The sequence below is a fragment of the Podarcis erhardii genome, assembly GCF_964252035.2.
Source record: "Podarcis erhardii genome assembly, chromosome: 11".
NCBI classification, from domain to species: Eukaryota; Metazoa; Chordata; class Lepidosauria; order Squamata; family Lacertidae; genus Podarcis; species Podarcis erhardii.
The window spans coordinates 41868021-41883747 of NC_138501.1; the positions used below are offsets into that span (position 1 = coordinate 41868021).

The window sequence follows — 15727 nt, forward strand, 5'->3', positions numbered from 1 at the left end:
CAACACAAAAAACCCCAGCAGAGACAGGCAGTATCATGTTTGATAATACCATTTAATAAACTACATGAAACACCTAAAGGTAAAGGGACCCCTGACCATTAGGTCTAGTCGTGACTGACTCTGGGGTTGCGGTGCTCATCTCGCTTTATTGGCCGAGGGAGCTGGCGTACAGCTTCCAGGTCATGTGGCCAGCATGACTAAGCCGCTTCTGGTGAACCAGAGCAGTGCACGGAAACACCATTTACCTTCCCGCTGGAGTGGTACCTATTTATCTAGTTGCACTTTGACGTGCTTTCAAACTGCTAGGTTGGCAGGAGCAGGGACGGAACACCCCATCACAGGGATTTGAACCGCTGACCTTCTGATCAGCAAGTCCTAGGCTCTGTGGTTTAACCCACAGCGCCACCCGTGTCCCTCTACATGAAACACCTAGCTTTTCCTTAATATATTGAGCATCATGAAATCACTCAAGGGACCAAATTATTTAAAAATTCTGTTACATGTCTTCTTTTTTTCCATGATTGTTCTTACTTTAAGTATTCCTTCCTGTTCCTATAACTTCCTAATTGGCTCTTTCTTGGTTGGTTTCTTTTTTTAACTCTTCCAATGTCTGGCATACAAAATCCCTGCTAGAGTTAAGTATATAAAGCAGGCGTGGAAAACCTTTGTTCCCCCAGATGTTGTTGAACTACAATTCCCATCATCTGGCCATCAGTGAGAGACATTGTTATAGACTGCACAAGGTTGGGGAAGAAGAGAAGTAGGGAGAGAGAAAGTGAGAGAAGGTTGTGGTAGCAAACTTTCATTCTTTTGCATAAATTGATAATTTGTTTTACAAAGGCTCTTTGCCAACAGGGTGACATTCAATCTTTGTATTTCTAATTAAAAGTGAAAACATCTTACACATCCTATCCACTCCCAAACAGCTGCAAGTCTCCCAAACAACCTTCTAAACAGCTGGGGCAATTAACTCAAAATTAATCAGCTGCTGAGCTATTAATTGGGACCAGGTGTTGCAAACACATCTCACCTGGGCTAGAAGACTTCTATTTCCAAGCAGAATTGATTTACTTACCATTAACCCCCTAGATTAGGGATGGAGAAACTTTGACCTTTGAGGTATTGTTGAACTACGGCTTTCCATAATTATTGGCCATACTAGCTGGAAGCTCAGCTGGTGGCAGTTGCAGCCTTACAACCTGAGTAGTTGAATGAGCACCTGCAATTATCAACCTGCCAACATACAGCATTAAAATCTTAGAGGCCCCCTTCTGAGTGCTATACATAATTTTTTCAACTGGCACTTTACAGCAGCGGGGGTGGGACATGATTATTTCCTCAGTTTATTGCAAAGTGCTTATTAGTTGTTGCAAACAACCCTGGAAATACTCCTATGGAAGAGCAGTATAGATATCATTAAATAGGAATGTAGTTGTTGGTGTGTGTGTGTGTGTGTGTGTGTGGTTTTGTTCTTATTGCTTTGATTTGCATCCTTATTGCACCCTGAAGGGCAACATAAGGCTGTTCTACCTCCCCTGCCGGTGTTCACAAGTGGCGAGAATGCTTTTGCACTCACATTGTGTTTGTGGGCTTTCCATAGATGTTGGTTGGCCAGGCTGAAAAGGGAGAGTTGCAAGGGATCACAAGGGTGATCTAGTCCAACCCCCTGCAATGCAGAAATCTCAACTAAAGTTTGCTCCATCCTCTATCTATGCGACAGCCCTTCAGATATTTGAAGATGGCTATCATATCTCCTCTTAGTCTCCTCTTTCCCAAGCTAAACATGTCCACATCCTTCAAACATCCCTCCTAGTGCTGGGCTTCCAGACCCTCGATCATTTTGGCTGCCTTCCTCTGCACACGTTCCACCTTGTCAATATCCTTCATCATTTGGAGCGCCCAGAACTGGTCACAGCACTCCAGTATGGTCTGACCAAGGCAGAAGGATCCTAACATTTCCCATAACAATTTAAAACAAACACGTTGCATCTGATTTTGTTTTCGGGTTCCTGGAAATTTTATAGTCGCACACAACTTTACAAACCGTGCAACTTAAAATTGCATTATGAGAAACTAGATTCTGGTGCGGCGGCACTACAGTTAATACAGCTCAGAGTTCCAGGCGACGGGGGGGGGGAGGGGACAAGGAAATCACCTCTCCTTTTAAGCCGGTCCGTGAGTCATTTGCTGATTGGGTAACGTATCTGTCGTTCAGCCCTCGGATTTTTTTTTTTTTAATTTATCTAATAAATGTTGCGATTGGTCCTATGACACTTTTCCCCACCCCTTTTTACGGAAACGACCATTCCCTGCAAAGGGAGCGAGAAAAGGCGGGGTGAATAGGCGGGACCTCTGCCTGAGATCGACCTTCTGCCGGCCCAATGGCGGCGCGGATGGCTGGGCGGAGCTCGTGCATTAATAGGGCGGGGAGAGAGGCTCACGTGCGCCGCCGCCGGGACTGTGGGGTTTTGCAGCTCGCTGCGATGGGAGGGATTAACTACGTGAGGCGAAGCAGGGCGGCGCTGGAGGACGACGACGACGCCGCGGAGTCCTCCTGGGAGGAGCTGCCGACGCCGCCCTCGCCCGCCGGCACCGGCCGGAGCCCTGGCAGCACCGCCGCCGCCGCCGCCGCCGCCGGGAGTTCGCGGGGGCCAGACATGCTGGGCGCGGGGGGCGGCGCGGGGGCCAGGCCGGCCAAGCCCTCCTTCGTCTCCTACATCAGCCCGGAGGTAGGTCGGCGACTGAGGGGACCAGGCGAGGCGGTTGGTCTGAGAGGAAGGGAGGGCGCGCGCGCGCGCGGGTGGGGCTGGCTGGCTGGCTGGCTGGCGGCGCGCGGGACGAGGAGGAGGGAGAAGGGGGCGAGGTGGGCCGGCGGGGGAATGGGGTCCTCCGGGGCTATTTATATATACATATATATATATATATATGTGTGTGTGTGTGTGTGTGTGTATATATATATGTATATATGTGTATATATATATATATATATATATATGTGTGTGTGTGTATATACATACATATATATATATATATATATATATATCCGAGATTGTGAAACAAACGCTGGTCTAAGCTTTTGTGGAATAAATAAGGAGGTCTATTGAAAATAATAATAACGGAAAATAAGCATTGAAAAAGTATTAATAGCGTTATTAAAAGTGCGCTTTGTCAGGAGCGGACACTCTCAAGGGGGGTGTGTGTGTGTGTGTGTGTGTGTGTATATATATATTATATATATATATATTTGTAAATAGCCCTGGAGGACCCCATTCCCACGCCGGCCCACCTCGCCCCCTATATATATATACACACACACACACCCTGACAAAGTGCACTTTTAATAACACTATTAATATTTTTTAAATGCTTATCTTCCGTTATTACTATTTTTAATAGACCTCCTTATTTATTCCACAAAAGCTCAGACTGGCGTTTGTTTCTCAGTCTTGGGTCTCGAAACCCATGACAGATTAAGTTTCAGGTCTCTTAGAAGAGTTGCTTCCTTCAGGTGCTGCGAAGTTGGGTCGGTGGTCCCTGCTTTATTTGGGGAGTATGTGCCCCTCACAAGTGGAGCTTTTTCAAAAGAAAACTAGCCGTAGAACTACTGTAAAGCGTTGGAAGGGTTCCCCTCTCCCGGGGTCATCTAGTCCAACCCACTGCAATGCAGGAGTAGGCACGTGGCCCATTTGGGGATGGAACCTGCGACCTTGGCGTTATCAGCAGGACGTGGCTTCCGCAGAAGTGTAACCATAATAATAAACCTTGTGTTCGTGACGCCGCGAGACTTTTGCTTTTTAGGATAAGAATATGTTGCTTTTTCCTGTTTGTAGGTTAGTGTGCCTGCTGTGAAGTTCGGTCAGTGGTGCGCTTTCACTTTCTCACCCCCCCCCCCGCACTGTTTTGCTTTGAGGGGAGGGGGGCAGTCACCAAGTGTGCAAGGAGGAGAATTTGTAGCTTGTCTGGCGTCAGCGTGTGTGGTGCTTCGTACAGTGAAAGTCCCTGCCGCAGGAGCTTAAAAGCTTACTTGATAGGGAGGGGGGGGAGAGAAGGTAACAGCAGTGGGAGGAGGAGAAAACAGGGGAAGAGAATAAGGATAAATTTAGTTTTTGATAATGTTAAATTACTGGGGTTTTGTTTTTTTTAACTGCACAAAACAAAGCATTGAAACCATGCAATTATTTACATCTTGATGGTAGCTGGTCAAATCTATCCTCATGTTGGTGTGTTTTCAACAAAAACAAGTGTTGTTGAATAATAATGGGTTTTAAAAAATACATTGGCTTGGTGAAGTGCCCCTGTTGAAGCTTCATATTTAACCATTAGCTTGATACCAGCTTTCCTATTGTGGTCGAAGTAAGGCCCTCCCTAGCTATGTGTTTACTCAGTATCAAGCTCCACTGAGCTCACTGGGACCTACTTCCAGGTAAGGCTGCTTAAAGGGTTGTAGCCTTACTGTCCAAATATTGCTTTGTTGACAGAGAGGCTAGTTTCTCCCTGTAATTCTTCATTTTAAAATGTCAGCCTTTATATACTTGGGATGAAATAAGGTCAATTATAAGTTTGCATTTTCTGAATGCTGCCACGGTATGTCAGACCAGTTTAACTTTTGTGAAGTGATATGACTCAAGCCTGCATGGGATAGTCTTGCATTTTGTTCCTTAAGGGATGTTTCCTGCTTTGCTCCCTCCAACCTCCTTAAATCTGAGTTGGGTGCAGGCTAAAGTAGCATTACTACAATGCGTGTAGTATATTGATTTGTAGTTTCAGTAAAGCACCTGTTGCTGTGACAAAAGTAGGTGGGGAAGGAAGCCTTGTATAGTGCAAAGCACTCAGTGTGCTTTATATTTCCACTGTCAAGAGGAAGTCAGCCAGACTTTGCCATCATTGTAAAAAGAGCAATTTTCTATTTCCCATAAGAGTGAATAGCAGCCATTAATTACTATAAGGGGAATACAGTATATAGAAAAGGTGTGCACCTCTGATGGGAGTTAAACCTGCTCTCTGCCTGTGGTGACCTCTGCCATTACAAATCAAATCTATCTGCAAAACTGCATTCTTGATTGTACTAAAGTATGATTGCATGTGGGACAAAAACCCCAATTTTTTCTCTTTTATACAGTAGCTTGGTCAGAGATGGGTGGTGCTAAGTAGGTGTGGTTGGGATAGGATTTCTGAATATTTTCACCTCGCATCACTAGGTGTAAGGCAGATGTAATTCTGTGGACTCCCTCTCAGAATTGCTTGGTTGCAATTAGGCTTGAAAGAAGCTTTGTAGGCATTTTTTCAAGCCTAATTGTGGCAAAGGGGGCTTTTTGTGGGGTAGGGAGGTGTGAAGAAAATAAGCTAACGCCTTGACCAGCTGTGCTCCTCCTGCCAAAAATGTCACCTATGCTACAACTTGGCTTGAAAAAAAGCCTTCTGTTGGCTACAGTGCTCTTCCCCTGCTGCAATTAGGCTTTAAAGATCAAAATAAGTCCCAGTCCCGCCCCCATTCTTGAAGGGAGATGCTCTTCCTGTTGTTGCAACGCCCTTGAGGATTTTTCAGGTTCCCAAATGTGCCCACTACCCCCCAAAGCTGATATTTGGAAGTGTATGACAGAGCCAATGAAGAATGGTGTGAGAGTGGAGTGTTGAAATATGGCATTTCCTGCTTTCTTTTAAATGCCAGAGGAGCTTATCATTAGGTAGACAGGTGTGCTGAGGGTGTTTAGTGAATTGAGGAGAGAAGGTTGTCTTTGGCAGGGTACCGGAGGGCAATTTGTGTTGTTGGAATGCTGTGATGGAAGAGGCGCTGCTTCACATCCCCTACATCTCCTGTTCATACATATCTTACAGCAAACTATTAACTACACACGGAATCAAAGAGTAATAGGGGAATAGATGGTTTCAGATAACACCTGCTGATGTAAGTGCACTGTAGGATTTTCCATCTCTTCTCAGACAGAGGCTGTATGTATTTTTGCTCAAAGGCTCATGATATAAATTTAGGTGTACAGCAATGTGTGGTAACTGCAAGCCTGTGACTTGTGTGTCTTCTTGATTACCTTTGTGAAGGGAGAATTGGAATTTTGTGCATATTGCTGCTTCCTGATTAGGCAGGCAGTGAGCCAACTGGTTTGACTGTGTGTAGGAAAACATTTGCACTGAGAGAGTGTTAAGCGTGAGGTGGGTTTTAATAGGTAGGAGAGGATATATTAATTGCAGTTTATCCCTCCAGGCCCCCATGTGTATGGGTTGAAGAGTTTTAAAAGTCCCATCCTTAGCAGCAAAATTGAAGCATGTGGGTATTGGACTGTAAAACCTTTTTGAGCAAGTCTAGCCATGAAGTTGGTTCTCCCTTTATTACCCCACTTAAAAAAGAATCAGACAACAGCTTGTAAAGTAAGTGTAAGAATAAGATTTATACTCATGCAAAGGCAACAGTAAAAGCTATGCAGGCAAAATACTTATATTTACAGTATAACCAGCCTCAGGCATATACCTAAAGCTGAGGCATGACTGCATTCAGTGCTGGTCAAAGGAATAGAGAGAAGAGAGAGGAAATGCCCCTTCTCCACAGAGCCCTCTTTACCTTTGTATTTCTATGGTCTGAGTATTTGCCTACAGCTCTGTGGTATTAGTTAGGTTTGGCTGATAATCTCCCACATTAAGCAGGTGCCAGTTAATATTGTATTCCAAATTTAACAGCTAATGAATGACTTGTGACAGGTATGTAAAGTTCCATATGTGCTGTTGTGTACCAAGTGTGGTGAAGCTGAATAATGGTCAGGAAAATATCCCTTGTTTCTTGCCAGAATACATTGAAAATTGCAGAGTTTAGAGTTATGGAAGATGTTGTAAGAAGCTACTTTTAAAAGAAATGGTGCCATGCTTCCAATTTGATGGGGGAAGAAAGCAGAAACAATGCTTTCTTTACTTGCCAAAGTAATGAAAGCAGATACTTGAACTTGCCCTTCAGGCCAGTTCCATACTGGTTTTACTTGTTTATAGTTTCATTCTGCTTTGGCGTTAACTGAAGGACATTAAAAATGATTTGAATATCCCAAATAATTGTTATAAAAATACAATTATCATTGTGCAGCACTACTAAAATTTGGTGTTTGGGTTTGTTGGTTTAGTTATCTCCATGTTAATTTATACTGGAACAAAGACTAAATAGGAAACAAATTAGGATAAAGTTTCCTAGTATCTAGTATATTGTATTTTTTTGGGGGGGGGTCCAGGTCTGTCAGAGATAACTTGCACAAAAGTATCCTAAGCCTCAGATGAGCTCAAAGTTATGCTGGGGGGAAAACTTCTATTTTCAGTTTTGTATGTACTGCAGGGAAAATTCCAAGGTTAAGTTGCATTCATTAAATGGGAGTAAGGTGGTGCTTGGGGGAAATCCCTGGGATAAGTATGTTGTCAGACAACTCTTGTCAGGACGCATTTTGTGTTAGTTTCTAATGGAGTTAACTGTGGAGCATTGCAAGCAATATGGCAGCTCCATTGACCTTGGGTACATTTTAAGATTATATGCTACTTCCATGAAGGCACAAATGGTTTCTCCAGCTCTCATTTTATTTTCTCTACAATATTGTTAACATTTTTTAGGCTTAGAGAGCAATCCTAGCCGAAAGGTCACCCAGTGAGCTTCATGGTTGAGCAGACTACTCAACCCAGGGCTCCTTGTTCTAAGCCAAATACAGTGGTACCACCATGTGGTGGGCTGGACTATATTTTTTGGGGGGAAATGAATGAATTCCTATGCCCCACAAATAATCCAGAGATGTATTTTAAATAAAAGGACACATTCTACTCATGTAAAAACACGCTGATTCCCAGACTGTCAACGGGCCAGATTGAGAAGGCACTTGGGCCGCATCTGGCCCACAGGTCTTAGGTTGTCTACCCCTGGTCAAAACCAATGACATTACCAGGGATTACTGATAGCCAGGGTTACATATTCAAGATAGTTTCCATTATTAGCTAAACACCTGGTTGGCATTACCCAAGTTAAATGGTGGGTGAAAGGATATGTTTCATCAGTTTAGCATTTCTGGTGTTTTATAATTCTAGTTGCAGAAAGACCAGGTAAGCTTATGATAAAAGTACAGTGTTTTTGAACTTACTGTTGTGTGTTGAATCTCAGCTACTTGTGAAGTAGTGTCATTTCATCTATGAAAGCTAAACTAAGTGTAGGGAATTTCACATCCCCTGGAGTAGATACTATTAACTGTAAACACTCACATTTTCCCACAATAAACAGTTCACTGCTATGCAAAGTTTAGTCTTTGCTGCATCTATATTTGGCTGATTTCCTGCTGCTTTGCAGCTTGGATTATGTCAAGGATTTTCTCTCTCTGTGTGGGTGTTTGCAGAATACGAAAATGTTTTAAAAACCAGCTAGATCCTTCTTGCCAGGTAAAGAGAAGCTGATGATGCTGGACAATATTGACTCCAGCATGTACTGCCTGTCATGGCATATCTTGTATTCTATTTATGATCTCCAAGGAGAATGTCTATATTTATGTAGACAAAGCAGTAGCACCTCCACCCAGGGAATTAATCATAGAAAATCAGGTTGGAGGGGGGTGGAAGTTAGTGCATGGAAAAGAAGGAAGAGACTCTAGCTATGAAGTATAAAGAAAAAATCGGACTGTATAGGCCACTTCCTGCTTCATACTGAAGCTATTTTAAAATGTTTCCAGGGGCAGAGGTGAGAGCTGCCCATAAAAATAACGGAGAAATCAAAGATTTTAAAGTAGCTTTGGGATTTGTTATCAATGAGTCCACCCCAACCAAAATAACTCCGCAAGAGGTAGCCACAAAGAGCTCTATTCCTTCTCACTTTCTTCTTAATTAGAATGAAACCCTTTAAAATATAATCCTACTACTGTAAATTTCAAGCATGTAAAGTTTTTTATATTACTGGTTTGAAGAAGCCTTGGATAGGAGAGAGTGCTTTACAACAGCCCCGCACTATATAGTTAATACTGCAGATCAGTCTGAGTGGTTTACAACAACCCTGCAGTATATTTTTGTAAGGATTGGTAAATGGTGAACCTTTAAATCTGCAATACATTTCTTTCTGCCCCTACTTGTAGTCTGTTTGGTACAGTCCAGAAGATGTGTAAATTGGATTTGCTAGCCACTTGTTAAATGCACTTGGAATAGCAGCTGTTTTCAGAAAAGGGAACTTGGAATCCAGATGTATATTTATATATTTAAAGAATTTATGCACTTCCAAAAATGGATTACTGTTATCTGATCAAATATTCTGTTGCCTGATAGAATATGCATTCAAAGTTCTTGTCCTTTTGTTGCCTTGGCTGTTTTTTAATCAGCATCCTGACTATTGGGATGAATAACTCCACAATGTGCAAAGCTGACATGAGCATCTAGAGACTGCACACTCACTCTTTATGCAGCTGCACATCTAAATATTGTGCAGCTTATTGTTTCAGCTGTCCAACTCTGAATCATTTCAGTCTTAGCAACCTGCATCCTGTTTTTTCTTTGAAGCTTTTACCAATGCACCTTTTAGTTCAGGGATCAAGAATGTTAAGATTTAAGTGTTTTCAAATCACGTGTTTAATTTTCATGCTACCTTTCATGCCTAAAGAGTGTCTAAAATATTTTTGCCCCGTTCTTGAGCTTAGGCTATTCAGTTATATTACTCAAGTCCTTTCCTCTAATCTTACTAGCTTATATACAGTATATTCTTTAACATGACATGCGTAAATTGACACTAGTAAACTTCTAGCTATACTTTTCTGGTACAGCTATAGCTCTTCAAACATGAAATAATACTCTAGCTGACCCTACACAACTTTTTGCTCCCAGAGTTTAGCTGGGATTACGTTAACATTTGAGTGAGACTTTGGCAGCCAAAATATTCAGGTGGGGAGTGCTGTTTCAGTGGCTATTTAGCCTTCACCACTTTACATCCAGACAGATAAGGTGTTCTAGATCTCCACAGACAACCAGAGGCTATCTGTTCATTTAATTACATTTATTGGTATTGTGCCAACTTGTTGCTTAGTGCATGTCATGTGATGCAGATGTCCTTGGTCTGTGTGAGACTCGGAATTTGGCAAGAAGCTTTGAATACTGCAGAACCATTAAACAAAATAATCAGGAAAACAGTTTCTGAAATATTAAATATATTAGCTATATAGGCAGCATTCTGACTAATAGCCCCATGATTTCAGAAGGTAAATGAGAAATCATATTTAAGGGTTGTAACATCCTAGTTCTTTGCCCTTCCCTACTTTGTTTTTATCTTGTCCAGTATGGGCATTTCCTAGTACAGTGGTGCCCCGCAAGACGAACGCCTCGCAAGACGGAAAACCCGCTAGACGAAAGGGTTTTCCGTTTTGGAGGCGCTTCGCAAAACGAATTTCCCTATGGGCTTGCTTCGCAAGACGAAATGTCTTGCGAGTTCCTGTGGGTTCCCCCCCCTTTCCCCCCCCTTTTCCTAAGCCGCTAAGCCGCTTATCAGCTGTTCCACTGAAAAGCCGCTTAACAGCTGATCGCTAAAAGCCTCTAAACCGCTAATAGCGCTAATCCGCTAAGCTGTCAATGGGCTTGCTTCGCAAGACGAAAAAACCGCTATACGAAGAGCCTAACGGAACGGATTAATTTCGTCTTGCGAGGCACCACTGTACAAGCTAATTTGCAGATTTTCTGTGAAGTAGAAAAGTGTTACATTTGGCCAAGAAGGAAATAAGATTTTCCACATCAGTCTACTGTTTTAGGTTCAACAGTAGACTGATGTTAATGTTGGCCTTTTTCCAGTATCTTAAAAACTATCAAGATAGTTTTCATCTTAGTAAAACAAGGTGAATTGCTGGTGGAAAATCAATATTTACCTTCACTTTTAGGTAAGATACTAGAAATGGGTCACACTATAATGGATTGCCACTAGCAATAAGGACATGAGTCCAGCTTGGACCAACGTTATCATGCATCATGTTTCCGATAGAGAAGCCAGCCAAGTACTTTTGGTAGAGGCGCAAGTAGGTCATTAAGTCAGTGGCCTTAGCTCATTGTGTTTTCCCCTCTTTTTGCCTAAGCAACTAATACTGAGGCAGTATATTAGCTGAACTAACTCAAAATGCTCTGAAATTTTAGATTATTTATTAGATTATTTGCTTCCTTTAAGGAAGCAATTGGGAATGCAGGTGTCCTTACTGCTGGAGCTATTAAAAATGAAAGTAATCTTCTTTCATACCCCCAACAACTTCAGAAAACTTTCTCGAAAAGCTTATAAATTCCAATAGTCAGGGAAAACTTCCGGTATTTAGTCATAATATTTGTATAGCACATCTATTAACTGCTGCAAGAATAACTATTGCCAGGACATGGAAATCATTACAATCAACTATGGGCCAATGCTACAATGCAATTTGGCAAATGGTACTATTGAAAAAACTGAAACAAATTAAAAAGTAGCAAGAGGCCAAACCTTGGAGGTTTTTAAACAGGTTATAAACGGAGGTTGGATGGCCATCTGTCATGGATGCTTTAGCTGAGATTTTTGCATTGCAGGGGGTTGGGGGCCCTTCCAACTCTTAAGATTCTATGAAATTTTATGTAGTCTGATGTGACTTTATTGATAACACACACAATATGGTAGAACAGTGCCCATAGCTTGCAGTACAGCCTAGCATTCATGAAGTACATATTTTATTTTTTTTCTTCTCCTGCCTCCTATAATTTCTAATTGTTGTTGATACAAAATACATTCACTTATGGTCAGCAATCTAAGCAATAAGCGCTACTATACATTTCATATCTGTCATAAATGTACTAATTTGGGTATATGTATACTTAGATGAACATTTCTGAATATATTAACAAAGTTGTGTGTGAGTGTTTTATTTTTTAATAAATTTATGTAATTGTTGCATGCCATAAGCACTAATGTAAACAATGCAACCATGTCAAACAGTTCAAATATGAAAATGAATAAAAGTTATGTTACAGAAAAAAATACTGGAGCTGCTATGTTCTTGACATTTGCCTTACTTGCTAGGAAGTAAAGAACACTGTTGAGTGTTAATGGTAATTTTTTTATCTTGGCACTAGTTTGTTTATGCAACAAACATGGACTGTGATATTCTCCCAGCTGAAACAGGTTGTGGAACAGGATCTGGGCACTCCTGGCTTATTTGTTACTGGTGAAGCAGCAGCTGGGAATAGTGGTCCATGATGTAACTAATGTGAAAGGATTGCTTTTTCCCCAATGGAGGAGAAAGCACAGATAGGTACCTGGAGAAGCAAAGGGCAGACTAATTAAAGTGCTAAGTTTTTTGTTTTTTTAAGCCATTAGGAAAATAGAGAATGATGGCTAGCTGATCCAAATCCTAAAATAAGTTACATGTATATATTGATATAAACTTAACACAACATCTTTTGCTGTTTGAACCAGAAAAGTAAAAATACACTTAATTATGAATAGCAATGTATTTGAGCCCTCAAAGTACAACATTTCTGTAGATGGCAGGTGCGGCCAGGAGTTGGGAATTGGCAATGTGGTAATGGTTTTCCTTTTTGAGTGGCTTGTGTAACTTAGGACAAGGGCAGGAGGACAGTGTGTTGCCTTGAATTTTACAGCCTTGGAACCAAATGGGGGCAGACATTCAAGTTGTCTTTCAGCTAATATTAGATGGCCAGAGTTTCAGTTGGTTAGAATATCCCAACAAAAACTAAACAGCTACTTGTCTGATAAAATAGGAACTCAAATTCCTGCATAGTTTAAGTGGCAATCAACAAGAGAATAATAGTTTTCTTGTTATCTTATAATAGCAACTTATACAGTTGCTTTCTTGCGTTTGTGTGTATGTGTATACGTAAAGAAAATCTGTGAACCCTTTGCTGGACTAGCTGCTTGCTTGGCCAATCTCTAGTTACAGTATAACTTTATTTGCCAAACAATATGGTACTTTGAACCCTCCTAAAGCAATATATGTTAGAAAGCATTTGAAACAGCTTTTTACTTCTGATTTGGACTAATGCAATGTCTTTTCTTCTAGGAGGTATATGTGAGGGAAGCCACAGGAAAGGAAGTAGAGCCAAATTTGTTGCCAGGTAACATATAGACAAATGCTGTAGAATCTTATCAATGTTATACGCATGACCTGCCTAGAAGATCTGAGATAAAGGACATGCGTCAAGATTTGTCCAACTGCATTTTTATTTTGTAGAATGCCTCCACAATTTCTGTAACAGATGGTGAAAGTTGACAGTAACTATTAGGTTCACAGCAGTACTGTCTCTCTCAAACACCTTCCTTTTTTAAGGGATGAGGAAGACTGGCTCAATGTTTACTTTGCTACTAAGAGGAGCTGTGAGCCTTTGATGAATGATGTCAGGGCTGGGAAAGTTTAAAGCTTTGTGGCTGAGAAAACTCCTGTGCCAATGCGAACTCTTGGCAAGAAAGAACAGTCTGGAAGCTTTGCAGAATGGTTGGTAGTCTACAGCAGAGGTTGCCACCGTTTTTGGACCCATGGACGTATTTGGAATTGTGAGAAAGCGCCTTGGGCGCCATCATAAAATGACTGCCATGGTAGACATGGCCGTTACCAAACATTCTTCTTTAAGGCAAAATCTCTCTTTGGCAAGATACAAACCCAGAGAGAGAGAGAGAGAGAGAGAGAGAGAGAGAGAGAGAGAGAGAACAGCCATAGAGAGCAGAAGCTCAGCTGAAGAGGGGCACACAATCTGAGAAAATGCAGAGATGATCCACCCTTTGATTTTTCTCTCTTGGGTTGCTTCACTCTCCTCCCCACCTCCTCCTTGCATTGGCTGCTACTCCCCCTTACCTTTTTCTGTCGTCTTCAGTATTTTTACAAGGTGCTTTTCCTTCTTCCTGCTTGAAGTGGACTGAAGCAAGCTCCTGATTAGCCAATGCTCATACAACTGAGAAAGAAAGTGGCGAGGAGCAGCACACTGTGCACTTTCACTCCTCTCTCTATACTTTTCAAGGCTGAGATGGGCAGGTGTGGTCCTGCTCTCAGCCTGGAAAAGTTCATAGTTCAACAAGCAAAGAGCGTGACACGCTTCTCACTTCCTCATCTCCAAGTATTTCTCAAGGTTGTGATTATTCCCTTCCTACTTCGGAAGAGAGAAAAAGGTTGTGAGGGAATGTGGAGGCCTTGTGTGTGCTGGAAGGTTATTGCACATGGTCACCACATTAATGCATTGTCCAAAAGAACCCCCACATGGCTGCTATAGGAATTGATTGCAGCATCTGAGCACAATTGCTACTTTGATATTTTTGGAGAAAGTAAGCAAGGGTTGGGAGAAGTAATAGCAACTTTATCTCTAAAAGATGTATAGAATGAAGACTACTGTCTTGTTCCTGTATGGTGAACTGCATCTGCCAATATTGCCCTATATTGGAGATATTAGGTGTAGGAACCCTATTTTCTGGCATCTGGCCACCCTTGTGGGCAAAAGGTTTAGTGGGGTTAAAGGCGGGTCCCAAATGTGAAGGAAATTGAAGATTCTGCTTTGCCATTCAGCTAACAGTAGATATGGGTAACTTGTGGGCCTCCAGATGTTATAGGACTACAACTCCCAGTGGTCAATAGTCAATCATCAGGGAGGATTGAAATAAATTAATAACTGGAGGGCTACAGGTAAATGAGAATGGGAAGGTAGTGGAAAATAGCTATATGTAGAACAAGCTTGCTTTAAAGGCATCCCCAAAATCAGCCCTCCAGATGTTTTGGGACTACAACTCCCATCATCCCTAGCTAACAGGACCAGTGGTCAGGGATGATGGGAATTGTAGTCCCCAAATATCTGGAGGGCCGAGTTTGAGGAAGCCTGTCTTAATGGGCTTTAGCATCCTTCCTTCTATTTGTGCAGTGTAGGTAACTAGCCATGTAATAGAGCGTACTTAAAATATTGAAAGTGGATTTAATGAACACTAGGAGCTCTGTAATTTAGACCAATAATACTCAACAGCAGTCGTTGATTTAAATATTTCGCATCTGTAATTCAAGTACTCTTTCCTGCAGTGAATTTACATGTGACAACTTCATTTGTAATTTGTTAGAGAACCTTTGCATTAAAGAACCTGAGTAGTTCACTACACTATGCTAAGAAGCATGTTGATTTCCATCAGGTGAACTGCTGCTTTGCGAGGCAAATATGGTTTTGAAGTACACACAAGATGATGGATCAAACCGTGGCACCTATGGGAAACTTATATGCACGAATTTCAAGATTTCATTCCTTGGTGAAGAACCTGCTTTGGAGGATGATGTAAGGAATCTAAGTTAACCTTAAGCTATCTTGTGAGTGTATCCTCTTCATTATATGGTGGCAGGCTGCCACAGAGTGCATTTAGAGTCCAGTCTAGAAGCAAGAATGATAGTAGCCAGATCTCTAGTTTCCAGTAGTTGATGTACTAGTTGAACTGATAAGGACACTCTGGGCTACAGCTGCAACCTGAGAATCCAGGAATAAAATTGATTTTAGCAATGCCCCAAGACAAATCTGACATAATAAGGAAGGGTGATCAGATCCAGAATGAGTTGCATCCATAGTCTGTTGAGCTGCTTCCTTACCTAAAAAAATAAAAATAAATTCGTAATTCATGTAAAACAGTTTAAGCATTCTCACTCTGTCAGTCACTGATTGCAGGCACAGGTTCATGGACTTTACCTTGGTTTACTGAAAACGAGAAATGGAGCATGCTGTAATTGGAATATGTTGACTTACTCTGATATCA

General features: G+C 41.7%; 1 protein-coding gene across 1 annotated transcript in view; it reads left to right on the plus strand.

Moving 5' to 3' along the window:
- Nucleotides 1–2366: 2366 nt before the first annotated feature.
- The window catches only part of MTMR12 (myotubularin related protein 12), a 38568-nt gene continuing 25207 nt past the window's right edge, over nt 2367–15727 (plus strand). Inside the window, exons 1-3 of the mRNA XM_081881435.1 lie at nt 2367–2729; nt 13020–13074; nt 15119–15258. Of these exons, the coding sequence (XP_081737561.1) occupies nt 2382–2729; nt 13020–13074; nt 15119–15258 (543 nt within the window). The 5' untranslated portion in view covers nt 2367–2381. The remainder of the gene's footprint in view (nt 2730–13019; nt 13075–15118; nt 15259–15727) is intronic.